A 21,983-nucleotide genomic window follows, 5' to 3' on the forward strand; every position below is an offset into this window, starting at 1 on the left:
TCCCAGTGGTCAGGAGGCTCATTATCCCCAGTGAAGCTCACATAGTTAGAGGAGAAGTGAACTCTCATCCCGCTATAATGAGCCCAGCAATTCCACTAGAGACTTTGGCATGGAGCTGGCCAACTTGGAGCGAGGCAGCCACCCTGTTGCTCCGCAGCTGACTGAGGGAATGAGCTGAACCTCTGAAGACGTCCTGAATGGGCTGTTGGGTATCTACTGCCAGACATCACTGCTTCCACAGTGCTCTCTGTGGAGCAGGGCGACCCCGACTTTCAACCGACATGCAAGGCTTCATCTCTTCCGCTTCTCTCCGCTGGAATCTCTCAGTTTTGAAAGCATAAAAGAGGGAGGCTCAGAGATTCAAGTCTCCCGAGTTGTTTGTTTTGTTTATAATCCATCTCCTCTCCAACATATTAATAATTCATCAGCTACCTTTTTTATTTTCATTTTTTGGAGGAAACAAAGCTCCCTCGTTTTAATGATCTGGTATTAGTCACAACATCGTCAGTACTTTCCTTTTGGATCCACAATTCTTAGATTATGGATAAAGGTTTGATCCTAATGCCTCTTTCTTCTTGGTTTTTTTATTAGTATATTGGCTGCCTATAGAAAATCCATTTTGGTCAGGCCGTATAGTTAGCATCAACTTTAGTGTTGAGTTTTAATGTTTTTCGAGATATTTTTATGGTTATGTAAATGTAAGGCATAAACAATAAGTTAGCTGTATGAACAGTTTTTTAGTTAAATGTTAAAAAAGATCATTTAGATGTGATGATTGATACATAATGAAAGATAGTTTTATTGCTACTTATCAACATGTAAACACTGTTTTTTTAAAATGGGATTTAGTCTTTTCTGTAAGAGAGACTTGAAACAGCGCGCACACACTGATTAAAAGTCAGATAAATGAGAAAAACGGAGTGAAGAGAGGAGCAACGAGAAGAGACACATTTCTAAAATAGCCATTTTCTACAAAAATAACAAAAATACCCCATAGTTTCTTCTCACATTCTTTTTTAACAGCTGCTTTAAACTCAGAGAGAGTTTGAAGTCTGTCCGGTGGCTATTTCCAGATATCGAGGAGTCGGATATTATGAAGTCTTTCTTACTGGTCTTTGTCAGAATAATAAGCAGACACCGCTGCAGGTATGTCAGTGACCGAGCACTTCAGCAAAGTTCAGCTGTCTCTGTCGGAGAGGATCCTCTCCTGTCTTACAGAGCTGTCCCTCTATGAGACTGTCAGCATCAGGAGTGACTAACAGATTGTGGTTCATGTGACAATTAAAAGAGGAAAATAAATATGCAACATCTGAAACATCACGAGAGGTTGAACATTAATCTGTTTAGGACACGATGCGTTAAATACTATGAAATCAAAGTTCTGCCATACTATCGCTTTACGAGTATGTTTTCAAAAGCTCCTCTTTCACATGACGAGAAAATATATCATGAAAGCACAAAAGGTCGCTTGATCTCATTCCCTCTCAACTGGGCGCTTAACTAATCAGATTTCGTACGGCTTCTTTCTGCTTTGAGAGGACTTTTCTAAAAGACACTCAATTTTAAACGCTCAGTTTCAAAAGTTTGTCTCAACCATACAACGCTATCAGTGATAAAATGCTGAGGACAATTGTGAGCTGTCAGTCTATCTAGTGATTAGTTTGGACTACAAACACACACACAAAAAACAAATTAATGCGTTTTTTCTGACACATAGTTTGAACTCGGTTTCCAGATGACACACTGGAAACACAAAGAGAAATTAGCAATTTGGGATATGGGCCACTTTGACAGCAGTGACTTAAATGAAGATGAACCAAGCTCGGAGTTATGCTGCTTTTCCAAATGGATATCTAAATTTAAACTTAATAGCTTGGGCAAAACTGAAACTTGCTAACAATACATCCCAGGGCAGTAATAATCTTCAGAAAGCCCGTTTCCAGTAGAGTAGTGACCTTGAAGCCCAAACTACTGTGTGACTTATTTTTCATCTGCAGGAAATCTCAAAGTAATATCCTGCAGCCGTAGTATCAGGTCATGGAATACTTTGAACGGTACAGTGTGCTATCAGGTCTCTCTCACTCATGGTCATCCTGGCTATTTTTCCTGTTACCATGACAACCTTTCTCTGCACCGCTCCGCCTCTTGATTGTGTGGAAAATGAAGAAGAAGACAAAGGGAAAGATGTCAGACGCCGAGAAGCCGAGATTGAACAAAGACGAACAGTCGGCGCTGACTGGCCTACTTTGTCTCCAATTTATTTAAAGGCTCCGCTTGATGTATTTGAGATGTTGCATATCTCACCAATTTTAGTCTCTCGGCTATGTATAGTCATGAGGGAGCGTGTTGCTCCGTCTCGCGTGCCAATCTTTCACTGTCATCACACCTAAATAAAAGAATCACACTGTGTGACACTCGGCTTTGGTTTTAAAGGTTGATTTGTTGGTGCCATGACCCCTTGACAGCTCATACAGTCGGGTGCCGTCAGCTGCACTTTATGGTGAACCCTTCAAATTTTAGACAGACTCATTAGGTTTGCTGTTTTTCCCTCCGGCATCCTCTAGTGATTCTTATAACCAGGACAAATGACTGACTATATAACAAGGCTCACTCTGGATCCAAAAGCCAAATGTGTACGCTTACAGCTTTTTTGACCAAGTGAGAAGTCATCAACAGTCGTCAGAACCTGCTCACCTGACGAGGAAGGAGGAGACGGTGAACACCGAGGCCGGGACATTTTATTTATATTTCACACTGAAAGATAAGCTAGGATTAAAAACACAACAACTTTATTCAGAGTAACAATGTGCATTTACTGTTTAGTGCGATTGTCTCATTAGATAAACACTGATAATATTCCCAACAAGTGAATGAGCCTTTCTGGCGGCTGCTGAATTTTTTTTTTTTAAACAGCTCAAGTCCCTGCAATAATTGAGGTGGCTCTTCACATGTTTTATGTTGTTACTCAATACCTTTTGAAAAGCCTCAGTATATTCAATCCAAATCTGTTTTGTTCTGTTTTCTTTTAACTGAATTCTGTTCAGACAAACTGAATGCATTTCCTTTCTGATGAAATAACCGGTTGTCTCCCTGTGCGCCGGTTTAGCTGGAAACAGCATTGTTTTTGCCCCAGTGTGTGTCTGTGTGTATGTGAACAAAATAACGCAACAGCCAATGGACCTACTTTCACCTAACTTGGTAAGAATATAACTTGGGAGGGTTTCTTCAGATGATTAACGTTTGGAACTGATTGGTGAAAGGTCACAGTCAACAAAAAGATGCTACGAAAAACATTGATTCCACAAATAATAGAGCTAGAGAGACAAACTAAAGATGATGCCTGATTAGGATATATACAACGTGCACGCAGGGTACATGCATCGCTTCTCCGATGCTTTTAATTTACAATTTATTTATTTATCTATTGATGCTTACAGTTTTCTTCACTGAATTTGCACATATGTTTCTTTGCATGTTACTCCTCCCGTGTGCTCACGCTTGTGCAACGATACAAAATAACACTGGGATACCAGAAGTTAAAAACCACCACTGGGTACCATTTAAATAAATGAGACCAAATTAAGAAATCGTACACCACAGTTTTAATCAGTCCCAACATCTTCTCTCTGTGTTGCCTCATATTAGAACAATGAGTAGTTCATCCAGCAGCAAGAGAATCTGGAGATGAAAAGAAACCCCTGAGTTGAGGGAGTCAAATCAGAAGGTCACGTACATTTGTTTGTGTGTCTCACTTTGAAGCGGAAAGCTTCAAGCCACGCCGGCATGAATAAGTCATACAGCTGTGAGCAGAGGCCATAACGCCGGGGTCACATGACACCTACTGCTTCATACTGGTCCCACAACCTTTTTACAGAGAATCTTTGTTGAAACGTAGCTGAGAACATTTTACTGTTGTTACAAAAACATGGGGTCACTCTTACCAGAAAATGACTAACTGCGACAGAACAGCATTTTGCCACAAAGTTGCTTGCTGCTTCTTTAAACCTGGGAACAATAAAGAATAATGCAGCAGTGAAAAGTCAGGATGATAATATCACGACTTCCCCAGGGAAATAATTTCTGTTGTTAGCTGAAACACTCAAAATGTCTTGTTTTGTCATGGCACTACACAATGACAACAGCACACACAATGTACAAACTTCATTTTAGAAGTTAACAGTATTGACAAAAGCTGTTATTTTTATGGTAATACACTGTGGCTGGTTAACAGAAAATCATTCTAAATAATTTCCTAGGTATAAGGATTTGTTTTGTATCGTTTTAGTATATTCCAGTAAAAATGTTGAATTAATATGTATATATTTCTAAATTTTAAATGAGACCCTTCAACGTGTTCAACACAGTGATGTTAAGTGACCTGTACAAGTATCCACTTAAAAAGATCGATAATATAGAGCCCTGATGAGTCGACGAGAATGGACTGAAAAAAACAGTTTGAAAAAACAGACAGTAGACAGATGCAGCAGAAACAATCAAAACCTTTGCCACAGGAAAGTTAAATCTTCCTCAACCTTTAAGGTACTTAACTTCAAAACCACTTAAGCGAGTCATCACCGAGCTGTTGACACTGGGTGTAAATGCTAAAGTGATTCATCGCACATTTCTTTTACAATTTCGGTGGTGCCATATTCTAACTGACAGACCCTTGACTCCGTGTATAATTGAAGGTTTATTCAAGTTACCTGCTGGAAGAATACAATGGAGAAAATGCCTTATTTTAAGCCATGTTAAAAAAAAAAATGTATCAAGCCTCTTCAATTCAATTTCAATTCAATTATCACAAGTCACTTTAGGTAGTGCGGTCGAGACCTTGCCACCCATCCATCCATCCCTCCATCCAGCCAGAGTACCCAGAGAATAGCCCCACAGATACGGGGAGTATATGTGCAAACTCCACATACAGGCCCCAGCCCAATCAGGATTTTAACCAAGGATTGGTGCAGACAATTGCACCACTGCACCGACCATGATATTATAGATAAAAACAACAGCTTCCACAATGAGCAAGCACTTCATGATGACAGTGGAGAGGAAAAATATCTCCCTTTAAATGGGGTAAAAGCTCCAACAGACTCAGGGTGGGGGGAGAAAAATGGGGGAGAGAGGAGAGGTGGGTTGAAAGAGGGAGAGAGAAAAGAGAGAGATGGGGAGAAGAGATACGGAGCAGTAACTGGTACATTCAAGTATCAGAGTGGTCGTTATAATGACACTAATAGTGACACTTAGATATAATAATGTTATTAGCAGCAGAAATAAATAATAGCAGCAATAAGCCTGTAAATTTTAACATTTTATGTACAGTAGTATTTGAATGATTCTTACTTCAATACTTTCAAATAGGCTCATATTTGCAATGTTAAAAACAAAGTTATTCTAAGACACTGATAACATGGTTTCCACCCTCTCCAGCCCACAAGCAACAGGCCAGTCCTTATGTTTTCTCTCAGGCGTGAGCCAATCCATGGAACAGTTGCATTACTCAAATGTGCCAGAGAGGGATTACATTAAAACTCCCCACTGTGCGAGCATTTCATTAGGCTCTCTCCCTGTCTGAGCAGATTTACAACACTCTCGCCTGCCCACCTGCTCCCACCCAAAGAATGGCTCAGTCAGAACGACTTGTTCCACCAAACCTTTGACTAAGATGTACCTGCAAGTGTCAGGCAGTTGTCATGTTCCACAAAATGTTGAAATTTATGCTTGTAGGTATTTGATTATTGTCTTCTTGGAGCGATCTTGCAGAAATGTGTGGCTTGTTCCCGTTTCAAGAACATGACCTTAACAGATACCGTACTTTAACTTTGTCATTTGTATACATTATCATCATTTACTCAGGTATAATGTGAAATAACGTGAAAAGTACAGAAGAGACACTAAAAGCTACAGAATGAGAACAAACTAATAGTGTCTGTTATCATTTAGGACATCCTGACATGAAAATAAAGTCTGTTTTTGCTTTTGCTTATTCACGATCTTGTTCTGAATCTGAAAATAAAAGACAACTCTGACTTCTTTCACAACTCTATTTGTTGTTTGTCTCTGAGGTGTATAAAAGAATATTGTCAATTCAATATTGTTGAATAATGAAGCCATCAGAACAGAGGCATAATAATATAAAATAGCAGCAGTGTTCGCAGGGTATCAATATGACTGACTGTTATGAGATCGAGAAGTGTTTGTTTCACTTGCAGTCCATCACTATTTCACGCTTTACAACTGAAAGCTTAAATGAAATGTCACCGGCTGGTGATTATCTGCTCCTAATAAAGCTTTAGTGCTTTTACTTTAAAGTTTCCTCCCTGGGGACAGCGTGTACTATTTATAGGGGAACTTTAAAGATGCATCAAGACGAGACAAGTGAATCCTCCCCTGACGGCCAATTGTAAATAAAACTTGCCTCTTATGGCCGAGATGGTTCCACATCAAACAAAAAAGAGTGAGATGTCTCGAGTGAAAGATGGTAAGCCTCCGTTCCACTGATCATAATTTTAGATGAAAAGGTTTTTCTAAAAATAAATTGCCAACAAGCTTTTTTCAGATCAATGCTTGTCAAGGCCCCTTCATCAACTGTCACTGTTTGTATACGATCTGTGATTTATAGCTGAGGGTATAGGACAGTGTCTGTTGCGTGAAACAAACACTGGAGTATGGTGATGAAGTGTCGGATTAATCAAAACCTTGCAAACAAAATCTAAAACAGCGGTCTTGGTAATCAGGCTGGATTTTTAGAGTCAGTGTCGTTAGGTAGCTCCATCACTTATGCGTCATGTACTCAAATCAGGCTGATAACCATCCTGAATAATAGAATGTTTGTTATGTTACAACGACCAGTGGGTGTGAGTAATTGTCCTTACAGCAGCACCAAGTAATGATGTATTTTGTGCTTGTACTCTGGAGGCCTCTGTTTGATTTGATCCTATTAAACACTTACAAATATTACATTTCTAGAACTGTTCTCTCGTTTGAGTAGACAATCATTTATTTATATGGTTTTCTTGGATATTACTTTGGTGATGTAAGGCTCTGTTCACCTACTTGAACACTGTGTTTGTTTGTTCATGTTTTAGCCTCAAGAAAAAGACCCAGTGTTGAAATTGTTGGAAAGTTGATTGAGACCGATAATTGGAAATGGGTTACCAAAAAGAAGAAACGAGCAACTAAACCTTTTCTAAAATTAGGCCCTTTCTTAAGATGCAGATTTAAAAAGAAGCTTTCTATGTAATTTATTTTTTGCTTGACGATGAGTAAAGAGCATTTAATGTAGTAGATATTTATTATATTTATTTATCATTTGTTAACTGACCTTGATAAAACTAATACTTCAATATACATTGCACTGAATCAAAATGCTATAGTTAGACATTATGTTGACCTTGAGGAAATCTTCTCTATCTGTATCTCTCGGAATATATAACACCTTATGTGCATGTTTAAAAGTCAGTCAGTTTGTTGGTGACTGTCGTTTTGAATTTTGGTGGCGAGAAGATTTGGATCTTTACAGACCATTTTTAGACTGATCACAAGTGTGTAAGGGTTGTAATTAGAGCTGTTGCACCAGACAGTCACTCTCTCTCATTGGCTCTCTCTCTCTCTCTCCCCCTGATTCACTCACTCATCGGGGTCTCTTCCACTTTGTGTTGTCCTCTTCCTGCTCTCTCCCTCTCTCTCTCTCAAACTGGCTCTGTGGAGCGAAGCAGCCCCAGAGGTGTCTGACAACCTTCAGCACAGCCAAAGGCGACGCTTCTGTGATGCCACCCCACTCCAACTATTCACCACTCTAAATTTTCATTTGGAAAGTGCCTGATGTGCTTTTGCGCAACAATCTTAACACTACTATTTTTCCAAGGAGAGAAAGTACAGGGGCGCTCAGCGCTTTTACGCATGGAAGTTGGAATCAGCCTCGCTACCTTTACGCATGGCTGTGGCTCGTCTCCTCGGAGGATGCTGCCGGGCTTATGAGAGCGTGCCAGCGCGTCAACAGCGGAGTAAAAAGTGAGCAACGATGCGGGGCACTGAGCTGCTGCTCGGCTACTTTCTGGTGAAAGTTATGGTGTGCGACGCGGAGGGCGAGCCGGGGCAGACCGACGACTTCATGATAATGACCGCGTTTAACGAGTCCAAGGAAGGGGAGCGCGTAGTGACGGAGAGCCCGCATGTAGAGGACAAGTGCCGTGGCTACTACGACGTGATGGGCCAGTGGGACCCGCCGTTCGTGTGCATGACCGGCAGCTACCTGTACTGCTGCGGCACCTGTGGCTTCAGGTTCTGCTGCGCGTTTAGGAGCTCCAGGCTGGACCAGACCAACTGTAAGAACTACGACACCCCGCCGTGGATGATGACGGGCAAACCTCCGCCGAAAGTGGACGTGGCGCTGGAGTCCGCGAAGGATAAAACCAACCTCATCGTGTACGTTATCTGCGGGGTCGTGGCCATTATGGCACTGATAGGGATTTTCACCAAGCTTGGTCTGGAGAAGACGCACCGTCCGCACAGAGAGAACATGTCGAGGTAGGTCGGAATGTCCACCAATTCAGGTTTTAGGCTATTTATAATTACTTAGTATTGTTGTATCACAACACTAGTGTAAAAGAAACATATAAAACAATGTTAAATTAACCAATATATGCCTTTCAGAGCCATGCAAGAACATAACTCACTTGTGGAAAAAGAGACTAAGAATTTTAACAATAGCAAGTCACAAAGCAAAAAGTTAATTTGTTAAAAAAAGGTGTGTAAAGCTATAAAGTTCAGCTTCACCTCACAGCACATTTTAACAGTGATATCCAGATTTTAGACAAGGGAGAAAGATTCAGAATGTCTGAATGCACCACTCTTCAGAGAAAGACTCATCATATTCTCCGTTGTGTGTCCTGCCTGCACAACAGTTGGCGTCACAGTTGTGACTTAAAGGCAAACGTGTATTTGTTACGTTTTGGCCCAAAACTTCAGTTGACAAATTTCACTGATGTTGTGTAACTTGTGTTCTACATGGCACATATGCCTCTCCTCAAGTTAAAACTGTTTTTTATTTTTGTCCAAATAAGAAGAAAGTGACAATGTTAAACACTAAAATGAATAAATTCTAGTTTGGGCTAATCATTTGTTGATTCATTTTCTGCATGTTACAATCGAAAACAAGCACAGCGTCACCTCTACTGTTGCACGGATTCAGATTTCTTTTTACTACATCATTAGTTATCTGCAAGGTTTCCGTGTACAGCCTATAACTGTCATATGCCCATATCATTCAGTCAGATACAAGTACCTGAATCGTACATTCCAAAAAAAGTTGAAAGTGACACTTCTCACTCTCAACGGTTGCCACCTTGGCTACGTATTGAAAGGGGATGGACAACCAATGGATTTTTTAAATTGCAAAAATCCAATCCAAGCCAAATGTATTCATAAAACACATTTAAAAACACAACAGAGTTGACCAGAGGGCTGTACATCAATATATAGATAAAACATAGTATAAAACATAAAAATTACATAAATAAACAGCAATAACCCACAAGATAAAATCACAAACAGTCAAACTCTCTTTTGGGGTCTGAGAAAGCCAATGAGAAAATGGCAGCCTGCGTCAATTTTCCCTGTTGCAGGAAACACACAAGAAGATCAAACTTTCATCTTTAAGTCAAGTAAGCAAAGCTGCCAAATTATTTAGGAGCCAATCATGGCAACATGCTGCGATCGTCTTTTTCTTTGAGGCTGTGTTTAGTCGGGACGATACCGCCCTGTTGGAATGACGTAACACTTTTTTTTTTTACAGAAAGCCTGTGTTACAAACTTGAGACATGAATTATGAAAGATGAGGGCTGTTATTCTTCAAGAGGGTCTGAAGAAACTATGAAGAATGCAAGATCCAGTGTTGGACTTTGACCCATACTAAGGAGAAAAACACTATTACCCGATTTACCTGATTTATAGAGGTGCAATGCTAAATTGCGGGAGTGCCCCTTTAAACCATGGATTGCTGAGAGTTAGTGTCCCTTCTACTACAGACAGCACTGCTTTTCTCCTATTCACCACAAGAGCTCCTTCCCCAACCTCAACCAGGCACTTTAAAAATGGTCATGCCTGATTTCTCAAGTCACTGACAAACAAAATAATGTTCGCAAAACCTGGAGTGGACTGTTTCCCTCACTGAGATTTTTGTCATCTTTCTAGGGCTCTTGCGCACGTGATCCGCCACCCAGCCTCAGAACATACGGACGACATCGGACTCAGCCATCACTATGAGAACATACAAACCAGAGTCACAGTTAACAGTCTCCGTAAGTATTATTAACGTCGGCTAAACACCTACACACACACACATTCACATGAGGGAGCAGTTTAAACACCTTCTGCACACCTGTATATCTACATAGCTGCTGCCATCTGCTTTCACTAACTATGCTAACGTAAATCCCACTCATATATTGTTAGTTTTTTCAACACCAAATATAAACTTAATTTTCTTCTTACACATTCGCTTGTCCATCCGGAATTAGCTCTGGAACCGGAAGTGGTGAAAGAAAAAAAAAAAAGAAGAGTCCAAAAATCTGCAGGCTGGTGAAGTAATTAGTCATGCCCCCAGCAATCACTTAAAATACACACTAATTACCACCGACAGCGTGGAGCTCTCTTTCTTAGCCAGTTCTTACTGTACGTAACAGTGTTAGACACCCTCATTCTCTCATTCATCAGCATTAACGCCTACACACACCCACACAGATGCACGGAGACAGAAAAGTTCTTATTAATGCTAAACCGGTTTCCTGCCTTGACAGCTACAGTCAATGAAGATCTCTCTGCCTCTCTCCTGCATTTCATATTTTAAAAAAAAAGAAGGTTTTTACAGTCAAGCAACATTTGTGTGTCATAATTCATAATTTAGGAAAAGTGAATTATTTGCCTTAGGTGTGAATTAAGTCTCCTGATACTTATCAGGATAAATAATTACACATCACACACTGAACAGTAAGGCTAAGAAGCCAAAGGAATCCATATAATTATTAATCGAGGCAGGTTATGTCTTTGTGATCCAGTTGCAGAGTGAAATGACAATCAGTCACGCTCTGACCTTCCTTAAGGCAGCTGCTTCCCAGGATGTTTGATCTCAGGCAGATGCAAGTAAATATCAGGGATTATCATGTTCTGTGAGCGACCACACCTCTGCATGTTCTTATCACAACCTATATGAAAACAGCAGGCGACTTCCGCGATTAGTTCAAAAGGTTTTGTAATTAAAGAAACCACCTGGAGTAATCATGGGTTGCAACGTAAACCGGCCTGATCTTCTCCGCACAGATTACCTCATTGTACACAGCCAGGCTTCAGTTGCACAAATATGCGAGCACTTTCAATAGGCAGCCTTTAGTGATAATGGATCAAATTGCACGTTTATTAAAATTCAAGGGAAAATAAGTCCCCCAAAAAGTCAGATGAATAAATAAATTCCTTTTCCACCCAGGCTGAACATTCTCCACAATGTTATAATGCAAAATTATAAATAGTTCAGTCCAACAGAAGCAAATATGATGTAAAAAGGCCAAAACTTATATCGAGATAAAATTAGTCAGTATCGATAATTATCACGATTAATGTAACAATATTATTTTCTTTTAATGTTCTTAAAACATTTTACAAATCTGAGGTCGATCATTAAAGTGTTCTACCTCTTCACTGTGTTTCCACAATGCAGAAGCATCATATCGATATATACATGTATATATTGGACTTTTGTTATATTGCTAATGATAAAAATTACATTGTGATAGTTATTGATATTGTTTTATTGCCCAGCTCTGGAATGTACAGTATTATCACTATTATTATAGAAATGTTGTGAAATCACACACCTCATTTAAAAGACAAGACATTGCGGTTTTCTACCTGCTGTTTAACTTGCTCCTGGTCTTTGAACATGTCTGCACTCTGTTTGTGTCACCTTAAAAATTTGTGTTTGTATTTCTGCATCTCACTATAAATATTACACAAGTAAGACAAGTATTTGATTCCACTTAAAAAAAAAAACTCAATAAAGGAAGGTATTCTATTTTAAGAGCTCGACTTTTTTTTACTCCTTAAATATCGGCTGAGGTGAGGTGTCAGCGCTGACATGATAATAATTAATCATTCTAAAATCAGAGCGCTCTCATCTTACCTTGCTGCCTCACAGAATAATTATCAGTTCATTAACAACCAGCCAACACACTGACGGATAGGACTGAATGTGATGGAAAATATACTGTATGCCTTCTTTAGTGCAATATGTGCAGTATTATACTTTTCTATCAGCTGCTGTTTGACAATCAGAGCAGCACAATTTAATAAAATTATGCACTGATGAATTTACTTGCTAATTACACATTAGGCAGTTCTTATCACACAAAACCACGGTCAAGTGTTTCTGGTCATTTTGGTTTTAATGAGTTATTTCTATAAAAACAGAGGTAAACGTCAAGATTGACAGCTGAGACTGACTTGCAATTGGTCGAGCAGGTTGGACCTCGCTACCGCAGCTCCACACCAACATCGCAACTGCCCAGAATGTGGCTCCAAATGAAGTCACTAAAATAAACATACTTTTGCACTGGTACACCCCAGACAAGCACCTTTTCAGTCTAATTCTATTCATTCAAGATTGTGTTACTAAATTACTAAAAAGAAAACACTGATGCTGAGTGATGGGAGCTTTTCTTATACATTGTGGCCTTGGACACGGAGATGCACGGCACAGTGTGTTGGCTGCTGAAATCTTACGAATGGATATGGGAGGGATTCTGTGTAACTCACCTGGCAACAGCACGGGGACGGCTGTTGTTTTCTTGACAGCGATCCTCGCCAGGTTACAAGAGGTTAGGTGATCTTTTTTTGCCACATGACGGATCCACCCTGTACTCGTCCTCTCCAGCTGGGCTTTCTAGTGGCAGGTGTGACTATGCCCCAGCTATAATCATCACAGCTTATTACGGATACTGGTGCCAAGCAGTGATTGAAATGCTGCAGAGGGAGGCCCTGGTCCTCATCTGTTGCCTGTCAAAGATAACAAAAATCTGTTAGACTGGGCTACCAGCTCTCATTCTCCTCAAGACACCACTAATACACATTTTGCGATCAGGGTTTCTTTGGCCACCAGCACTATCATGTCCATGCCCTGCTGGCAATGTGCGTATATGGGGCAATTGTGAAGTGTGGCCTCTTTTTACTCCAGGCAGTCAGCCAGGGAGAACAAAGTCTCCACTCACTGCCAACACTCCACTGGTCCATGACAGTCCATTTCCTCGCTGCCAGATAGAAATGTATTTCAGCTGCATTTCCTGTGACAGCAGCTGAGAAACCGCTACCAAATGTAGAGTCTATACCTATGGACTTATTTTCCGCCTGCCATATACTTCACTCTGAACTGTTACAGAATCTTCACAACCTTTAAGGAAGGAATTACAGACTCACAACACAGAGAGATTCAAAATATTTGGACAAAGATGCATGAACTGTTTTGGTTTCATCCTTAACAGTTTCTGAAAGTGGCCATGCTCCATGTGCAGTTTGTTTATATTTAATTTACACCATATTGACAAATGACAGTGATCGTTGGGCCTTTGCAAATGAAAAGTAGAGATTTTGTGAACATCACAACTATCTTGAATAAATGTGAAACTAGAATTAGCATCTCGAGATTATATGACTCTGCCAACCTGTCAAGTTGCACTTTACATTAATGTCTGTCCAGACTGTTATTTTTTAATAATATGCAGATTAGTTCTTAAGTTCGGCCAAAAAACTGTGTTGTGAGGTCACAGTGACCTTTAACAACAAAAATCCAGCTCCTCCTTGAGTCCAAGGAAATGGTTCTGCCAAATTGGAAGAAATCTCCTCAAGGTATTCTGGAGATTTTGTGGTCATGAGGCATAAAACATGCCTGTGGGATCACAGTCACCTTCAAAATCTCATAAGTTCATCTTTGTGTCCAAGTAAAAGTCCGAGCCAAATTTGAAGAAATATCCTTGTCTGTCCCACTATCTCGATCATGATAGTTACAGTTTCCCTCTTTCTTTACAATTTGAGTCGTTCATCACCAGTCTTTACTCTTAGTTCAACTGACACAAAAATGAAGTCTTACGGTCACCTTAAGTTTATTGGAATAATGGGAAAAATATATATTTTTACAACATTACGAGTGCCCTACTCTTGCTCTTTACAATGTTAATTCTACATAAAGCATTAGTTTAATAACTTTTCAAAGTGCTATAAACAGGCAGCTTCATTGTTCTCTTTCAGATATTGTATTTCAGTTTGTTAAATATTTTCACCTCTCCAATGTTTTGCGCTATGACTTTAACATTAAACTTGTTTCCATCATTTAAAACAGCACGAATAACTATCCAACTTAATCATGTCAACAAAGAACAAAGTATTTTCGCCTCATCATATCATAACCACTGAAATAATCTAGTATATTTTCAGTGCATAGTTATATGCATCTCAAAAGACGTAAACAAACATAAAACTTTTGACACCAAGTAGATTATTCTTGCCTAAAAAAATAACGAGGTTAAATTATATGTCTGAATTAAAAGAACTGGTTTGATCAAATACTTAACTCATACATTTATATATATATGTCATTAGTGATTATGTAAACACAATATAGATATATTTTTGGCTGTTAAGGGTTTCAGGAGAGTGACAGATGACAAGATATTGACACGGAGAGAATGGAATATTTTCATCACTAACTTGAAAGTAGGCTGTCTGTAAATAAGAGCGCCCTTCTCCTTGTACCATTTATTTCAGGGCAAACAGCTCCCAAAATACTCTCTTAAATCTTTTATGAGTTTCAGGGACGTGTCTGTGTCTGGAGTGTTAACTTGCTTATTCCCCGCAAATAACCATGGATTCTTTAACCTTACGAGTCTCCAGAAGTGGCCTACTTACTTCCAGCGGCTGACATAAAAGGTGCGACTTTGACAGTCACAACAGCACAAGCGCAAGTAACACTTGAGTCAACACAAAGTCAGACAAACATTAAAGAGAGACAAACAACTACATATATCAGCACATCAGTTCACACGTATTTTGGCACCCTGACAATAGCTAAGTTGCAACAGATGTTAAGAAAAACAGGACTTGAGCTTATTAACTGCAGCGAAATCTATTCCCATCTAAGACTATAGTATTTCTAAAGGATATTTGGGATTCAGGAGACACTGACACAAGCTGAAAAATAACAAATGTTGGGATACAAAAAAGTGAGTGGCTTCTAATTTTAAAGGGGATACCCTGAGTTCGACCTTGAGTCGAACCCTCAGATCACAAACCAACTCCCGATGGGTGGCTCAAATAACAAAGATATCAAAATAGTTTTCCGTATTTGATTGAGATCATTTGACAATAAACTGCATGGGGATTCATTTGATCTGTGTTCTTGTTAGTGTTGTTTTAAACAGACAATATTTATAGTGTGTCACTGTGTCCATGGAAGCGGAAGAAGATCTAATTTGACTTTCAGAGTTAAATGAGACCACACTGAATGAGAGCCTGTGGCCCACTTGCAGTGACGAGTATGAAACTGAAACAGGTCAACAAGCTCAGAAAGGAACCAGACGATGTTACACACATAAGATTTGAAACAGACAGGTTTTGGAGGATTTGATTGTTTTAGTTAGTAAATCAGCATCAGCTCCAGCTATGACACAAACTGTAAACACATTTATATTAAATGGTCAGCAACGATTCTGCTTCACGTTTGTATAAAACTAATTGAACTAGTTTCTTTTACAGATTTAAAGGATTTAATGAGTTTTTTTGAAGAGCACTTCATCACCTAGTTTTATAAGTTATCTGTATACGTGAAAGTGCTGCGCTGTCTTTCTTACCGACTACAGCTTTTTATGAAGGCTTTTAATAAAACCGGATAACACCGGAGCTTGTTATAAAGAAATCCTCATCTTAAAGAGAACACAGTGGCACCGTCAATCCTTTGCTACCTTAACTGAACTCCAAATCTGATCTCAATCATTACACCGCCCACTCGTCAAGGTGTGGTGAGGGGAAAGACTGGTCGGAGCCGACCTCTCCATCATTTCATGAGACAGCATCGATAATTTGAGACTTTCCAAAATTAATTAGCACAGGAATAAGATTTCTTGCTGACCAGTGGGGAATAAGAGCCTAATTAACCTATTTTCTGTATTAATGATCTGTTTTTATCGGACACATTCTGGAACTAGGACTAGAGGACTCCCAAAGTTTGTAAACTTCCACCATTAACAAGTATAATAGGATCAGGACAAATAAGAGATTTACAACCTCAAGGCATTTAAAATAGCCATCAAGTCAAACATGTTGATATCTTGGTGCATGTATTTAGAAACGTTTTTAAAACACCCCCTGTACAAGTTTTTATTGAAAAATTCCAGCAGTTGAAGTCCAGTACAATTCCTTCAATTGTACAAATATTAGTACTAAATGGCCCAGGACTAGAGGAAATATCTAGGTCAAAATCAGGCCTTTTAATAAAGAATGGGTTAAATCACAGCTTTATTGCAGCCATATAGGTAAATGAAGCATTAGAAGAAAAGATCTAGACGATGGGAGAGCAGCAAAATCTCTAGAGTAAAACCCAATGGAGCTTGAACTGACCGGAGGGTGCCAGCAAAGCCATCTTCCAAGTACAACACATTTGTAGGAACTTCTGCAACAGTGTTGAGAATAACTATATGATCCCCATTGTAAGAACAACATTTGAAATTAAGTGAGTCCTTTTGTTCTTAATCTTTATTCTTTACTTCTACTATGCACAGATTCTATTCTAACCAGTCTTCAAACCGCCGCCTGTGAATTCGACTGCTCCTCTAATCTCCTCCAATCTAAACGCAGTGAAGACACTCTGAACATCTGTTGGCTCTGTCATGCCAGTAGGCAGGGGGCCAGTCTCTTTGCTGTGCACCCCTTAATTTACCAGATGTCTACTGTAGGATAAGTACAGTTTTACAAAGAGCAGTCATGACTCTCCAGCTGGGTGCCCACAAAAAAACCTACTTGAGGGAAAGTGACACTATCAAGTTAGAATGACCATTATTGTATATTCACATGTCAAAATGATCTACATCCTGGGAATTCTACACACATTCACTTAGAGGAGAACAATCTTAAATGTAACAAAAATAATTAATATGAATATTACATAAAAATACGTGTATAATATTTGTACTTACTACCTCGATGATAATAGGGATTCTGTTACCTTTTTTATACCTAAATGTCAAAAATGATTAATTGCTTATTCACATGCTTGCACTTAACAACAGTGTCTGCATTTCTACATTAACAACTTGTGTTTTCCCTCGTTTAGATAGCAGCCAGCTGAACAACATTGTCAAAACGTCAACTCTGATAACGCAGCCTTACCCGGCAGTGGGACAGGTCACCAGCCCCTATGAACAACAGAAGCCTGTCAAGGATCTCAACAAGTACGCCACGCTCAAGGCTGTGGGTAAGAAGCTGCTCGCATCACGGTGAACCTTAATGATGAGGAAGCTGTTAGCGTTCATCATTTGATCTGATTAGCGAGCTCATTACATCCAAATAAAACTTGCATAATTAATCAGGGCTTCCCTGCATCTTATAAGACGGAGTGCCAGGGTTTAATTGAGTGAACCGGAAAGACTATAATCAATAATCTGAGTGAGCATGGGGGAAGATTTATACATTTCATAAGGCAGTAAATGAATCTGCAATGCTTCAATAAACTATAGATAATTGTAGTTAGTGTTAAATAGTGCTTGTCTCAACAGTAAAAACAATTATAAATGAGACATTATCCTCATATTTAGGTTCATAATATTAAATTGGGTTATTACATGAAAAGGTTTATATGCTCCTAATGTTCAGAAAACACACCCCTTTTCTCATACTGTCCATTGCTGCAGCTCCTCCTTTCAGCCTCTGTCTCAAACACTTGGTTTCAGCTCCTGTCTCGTTAAGGCCCCCCTCCTGAAAAAGCCCAGTCTGCTCCCATTGGTCAGCTGGCCCCATCTGTTGTAATTGGTCTACCTCTTCCAGCGCGTCAACAAAATATCGGCTGCCAGGCTAACTCAACCTGGCTTTGTTAGCCTTTGTTAGACTTAGTTAGGCTTTGTTAGGGGACGTGCCAGACCAGCAGCTCAGTGTGCATTTTGAAAAAGATGGGGATCACAACCGGACTACTGACTGTTGTTAGTAAACTTTAAACACCATACGTGTTGTTAGAAATAAACATATTCTTTAGTTGGTTTAAATCACCAACAAATCTCTGGCTAACAGAAATCCATGTCAGTTAATCCACAGTCCATCAACACAAACAGAGAGAGGGGAACAAAGTGTATTTATAGAACCAAGTTTGTTGTTCTTCTCATGTTCTAATTTTGGAAAGTCTGCAGCCGTTGCCTGGACAAGCAGCACTTCAGACAAGGAATAATAGCAAATGCCAAAATAGTTCCACAAAGGAAGGTGGTGCTATGTTTCCTATCGTCTATGATCTTGGAAAGAAAAACAAAAACCACACATATTTGTAGTGCAAGGGCAAAGGGCAGGGCCATAAGAATTCTAGTTTATTGTTCCATTTTCTCTGCTCATCTTCCATTGTTTTAATCTTTTAAGACCAGTGCTATAAATAAAGTCTATTATTATTATTATGATCATTATTATTGTAATATTGGATTGCCCCCCTAATATTAAATATTTATCATAATAGAATTTCAGTATTTAACAGTATTCAACCTTGACTTGATTGCTAAAAAGAGAACTCAATCATATCTTACACAATTTTGATTCCACAACTTTTCGTATTGATTCCTGCTTGTTCTCCTACTGCTCCTAATAATAATAATAATAATAATAGAGGAAAATAAGCAGCATTAAAGTGAAAGTATTCGTGGATGTGTATTTAACACAGTGAAACAGGAGTCTTTTTATAGATTGTACCTGAATCAATTCGCTGCGACCGACAGACCTGGCCTTAGAAAGAATGATGGATTACCTGCATGCATGTATAGTAAGTCCAACCACAAGAAAACCGCTCAATCTCTTTGTGATTCACTGTAGCAGCTGAAGCGTCGATGCTGCTAATCCACTGAAGTGCCGTCAAACAAACTGATCATTAGGGAAAATAAAAATAGAGCAAATCTTAGCTAATGAGACTGGGGACAGGAGACAATCAGGAGCAATCAAAACACAAATGAGTTAGGGCGTGGTGGTGGGAGCACCGTGAGACATGTGAGCCTCTGTCGTGCTTATCTCACATGTACTAATCTACCTGCACGGATGGGTTTGCTGAAGTAGCTGCTGTGAAAGATGTTGCTGCTCATCACCACATTATTCACTCTGTACCATGAAGTGAGAGCTGAAGACACACCCTGCTGTTGATGGGGGTCTGATATGTTGGTATGGAAGGACATAAAGAAAAGATATATTTTGCTGTGGTCTATAGGCACAAATCTAAGCCAGTGATTTAATAAAATTATTTCATACAAACAAATGACCACACACACATACTGTATTTATTATACTTAATTGGCACAAATTGAATCTTACCTAATGGCTCATGGGAATGGACATTGTGAAAATATAGCCGACATTTAAACATTTAGTGACTTCCTGTAATAGACAGTGTGAAGCCACCACAACACGATCCTCAAGTACATTACTATGCATCAAAGTAATGACAATGTATTCACAGTGAATAGATTTTGTTAGAATTAATTCATATTTGTCTCATTCGGGGGAAACATGAACCTTAATTACCATTGACATTACATATAATTTAAAGCATTAATAACTATTCAAATATTAATTTAAAGTGGCAGAAAATGTTTGTATTTTGCTTCTAATCAACTTTTTCTCTTTTTTGGTTTAATGCAATTGACTATTAGAAAATATGGGGATATACACAGGGCAACTGGTTGCAAAGAGGAGCCAGTTTTTCGGAGAAATTGACCCTACTTCTCACTCGATTTATAACGTCAGTAAACATTTCCCTCAGGAGTTTATGTTCTTAATTGTTAGTTTGAAGTCTGTTGATTTTCATTATGTAAATTGTGGTCTCATTTAGAGACAACGAAGCACTGTATGCATTGGGGCATGGATAATGTGTGATTGACAGCTAGTACCGTCCAATGGGTGCAGGTCACAGGTGTAGGTGGGCATGCAGTGTCCTTGAGCTTTGTCAGCCTCACCCCCCCCACCCACTCATCCACATGTGGTTACTTCTGGTTTCAACAAACGAAGCTGGCGCTGGACAAACCGCCAAACTCGAGGATTCAAAATGGCATTTCACAAATAATGGGTGATGTCTAGTTGCCACTTGGCTATGACTAATGAGATTAAGAAATGACACAAAACTACTATGTTGTTTCTTTGTGTCTGTTAGCAGAGAAAGCCAACGACGGCTTCTACAGCAACCGTCGGCAACTGATCGAGATGGCAACCAAGGGCAGCCTTCCTATGGAAGCTATGGATATGGAGCCAGAGCCGAGTAATCCTTACAGCCCACCCAGACAGCTGTCCTCCAAGCAGAGTGAACACAAATACAAAAGCCCCAAGGGCCACAGCTCCCATTCACTGTGCTACAGCTCCAGCACTGTTGCCAGCCCAGTGGTGCTAACATCCTGGGACAGCAAGGACACGCTGGGACTGAGACAGAGCTACGGCCAAAAGAAACTCTGCATCGTGGAGAAGGCGCTGCACACCACCCGCTACATGCCCCCACAACCATACTTTGTCACCAACAGCAAGACAGAGGTGACGGTATGAAGGACTGTTTGAACATCAGGCTTCAAAGGAGTCTGTGAAGTACAGTAACTGCTGACTGAGGGCAGGTTTGCAAGACAGCAGCATAGACTTCTGTCTGTATTGGCAGTTGTGCATGTAATGAGGTGCATTTCAGATGCCACCTACAGGTGAAGTGATCTCTAACAGGACTCGGTAGCGATCACCGTGCCCCAGGAAGACACAGTGATTCATATATTGTCATCAATATTCATATAATCCAAGTGCTAATACAAACCACAACAGCTAAATGTATCATTTATATCAGTGATGAGGCATGCAACACCTACTGAGCAGCTGTCAATAATCACTAAGATATAAAAAGAATCTGTTATATTATCTAATGTCTAAATGAGAAAAACCTTTCATGTTCACTGTATTAAATCAAGTTGTCTTTGGTTGATTGGGTATTGAATCATGAAATGGGTTATTAACTTTGTTAATACTATTTAGAAATAGGCTGTAACAGCTTATGATTAAAGAGTGGAAATTAATGCATTAATCCTAAAAATGCATAAAATTCAGAAAACCATCTGAATAAATCAAATCAGACCAAATTACATTTATTTTATTGACTTATCCGAAATGAAAAGATCAAGTTGTCTTCAGTGTGCGACATGAGAATGTGAATGAGTTCAGAAAACTGTTAAATGAGGATATAGATAACATTATGGTAGAATGGTTTTTAACTGTATTATCCTCACACACTAACCGTTACTGTGCTGCCAATAAGAGCCCTCTCAAAAGATAACTCACATTTTTATTGTTATTCAGAAAGTATAAGAAGACCAACATTGTTCAAAAGTATTATTCAGGAACATTAAGACAATAAAGACATTTCAGTCTGTGATGACGTTAACTTAACGTTGCCTGGAGATCCATTTAAATTGTGTGAACGTAGCGTCACTGTAGATGTTTCGTCTTGAAGCGAAACAAAGTCACGGTCAACAGACATCCTATACATTCCCATGACAACTATAGGAGAAGTAGCTGCAGAGTGTTGAAACAGTGTTGTGTTGGTGTAATAGTGCCTCTCATCAGTACCAGCATGTGAGTGATTAACCTAGAATTTACTGTGGAGGAAGCCCCAGACCTAGAATGGTGATTGGTCTTAGTCATGAGTCCTACATCAAGCCCCCCCGACAGAAGTTCTTTTCTCTGTG

General features: G+C 39.5%; 1 protein-coding gene across 1 annotated transcript; it reads left to right on the forward strand.

The window, feature by feature from the left end:
* The first annotated feature begins 7,673 nt into the window (after nucleotides 1–7,673).
* On the forward strand, nucleotides 7,674–21,315 carry shisa9b (shisa family member 9b). Its single transcript, XM_034592917.1, has 4 exons — nucleotides 7,674–8,529; nucleotides 10,195–10,301; nucleotides 17,369–17,509; nucleotides 20,423–21,315. Exons 1-4 carry the CDS (start codon nucleotides 8,024–8,026, stop codon nucleotides 20,803–20,805), a joined length of 1,137 nt encoding a protein of 378 aa, XP_034448808.1. The 5' UTR covers nucleotides 7,674–8,023; the 3' UTR covers nucleotides 20,806–21,315.
* Nucleotides 21,316–21,983: the final 668 nt, after the last annotated feature.

This window comes from Hippoglossus hippoglossus, chromosome 8, assembly GCF_009819705.1.
Source record: "Hippoglossus hippoglossus isolate fHipHip1 chromosome 8, fHipHip1.pri, whole genome shotgun sequence".
Lineage (NCBI taxonomy): Eukaryota > Metazoa > Chordata > Actinopteri > Pleuronectiformes > Pleuronectidae > Hippoglossus > Hippoglossus hippoglossus.

Coding starts and splice junctions, on each gene's coding strand:
- shisa9b (XM_034592917.1), top strand. CDS start 8,024: ATGCGGGGCACTGAGCTGCTGCTCGGCTACTTTCTGGTGAAAGTTATG. Junction 8,530..10,194: donor CACAGAGAGAACATGTCGAG/GTAGGTCGGAAT, acceptor TCATCTTTCTAG/GGCTCTTGCGCACGTGATCC. Junction 17,510..20,422: donor CGCCACGCTCAAGGCTGTGG/GTAAGAAGCTGC, acceptor TGTGTCTGTTAG/CAGAGAAAGCCAACGACGGC.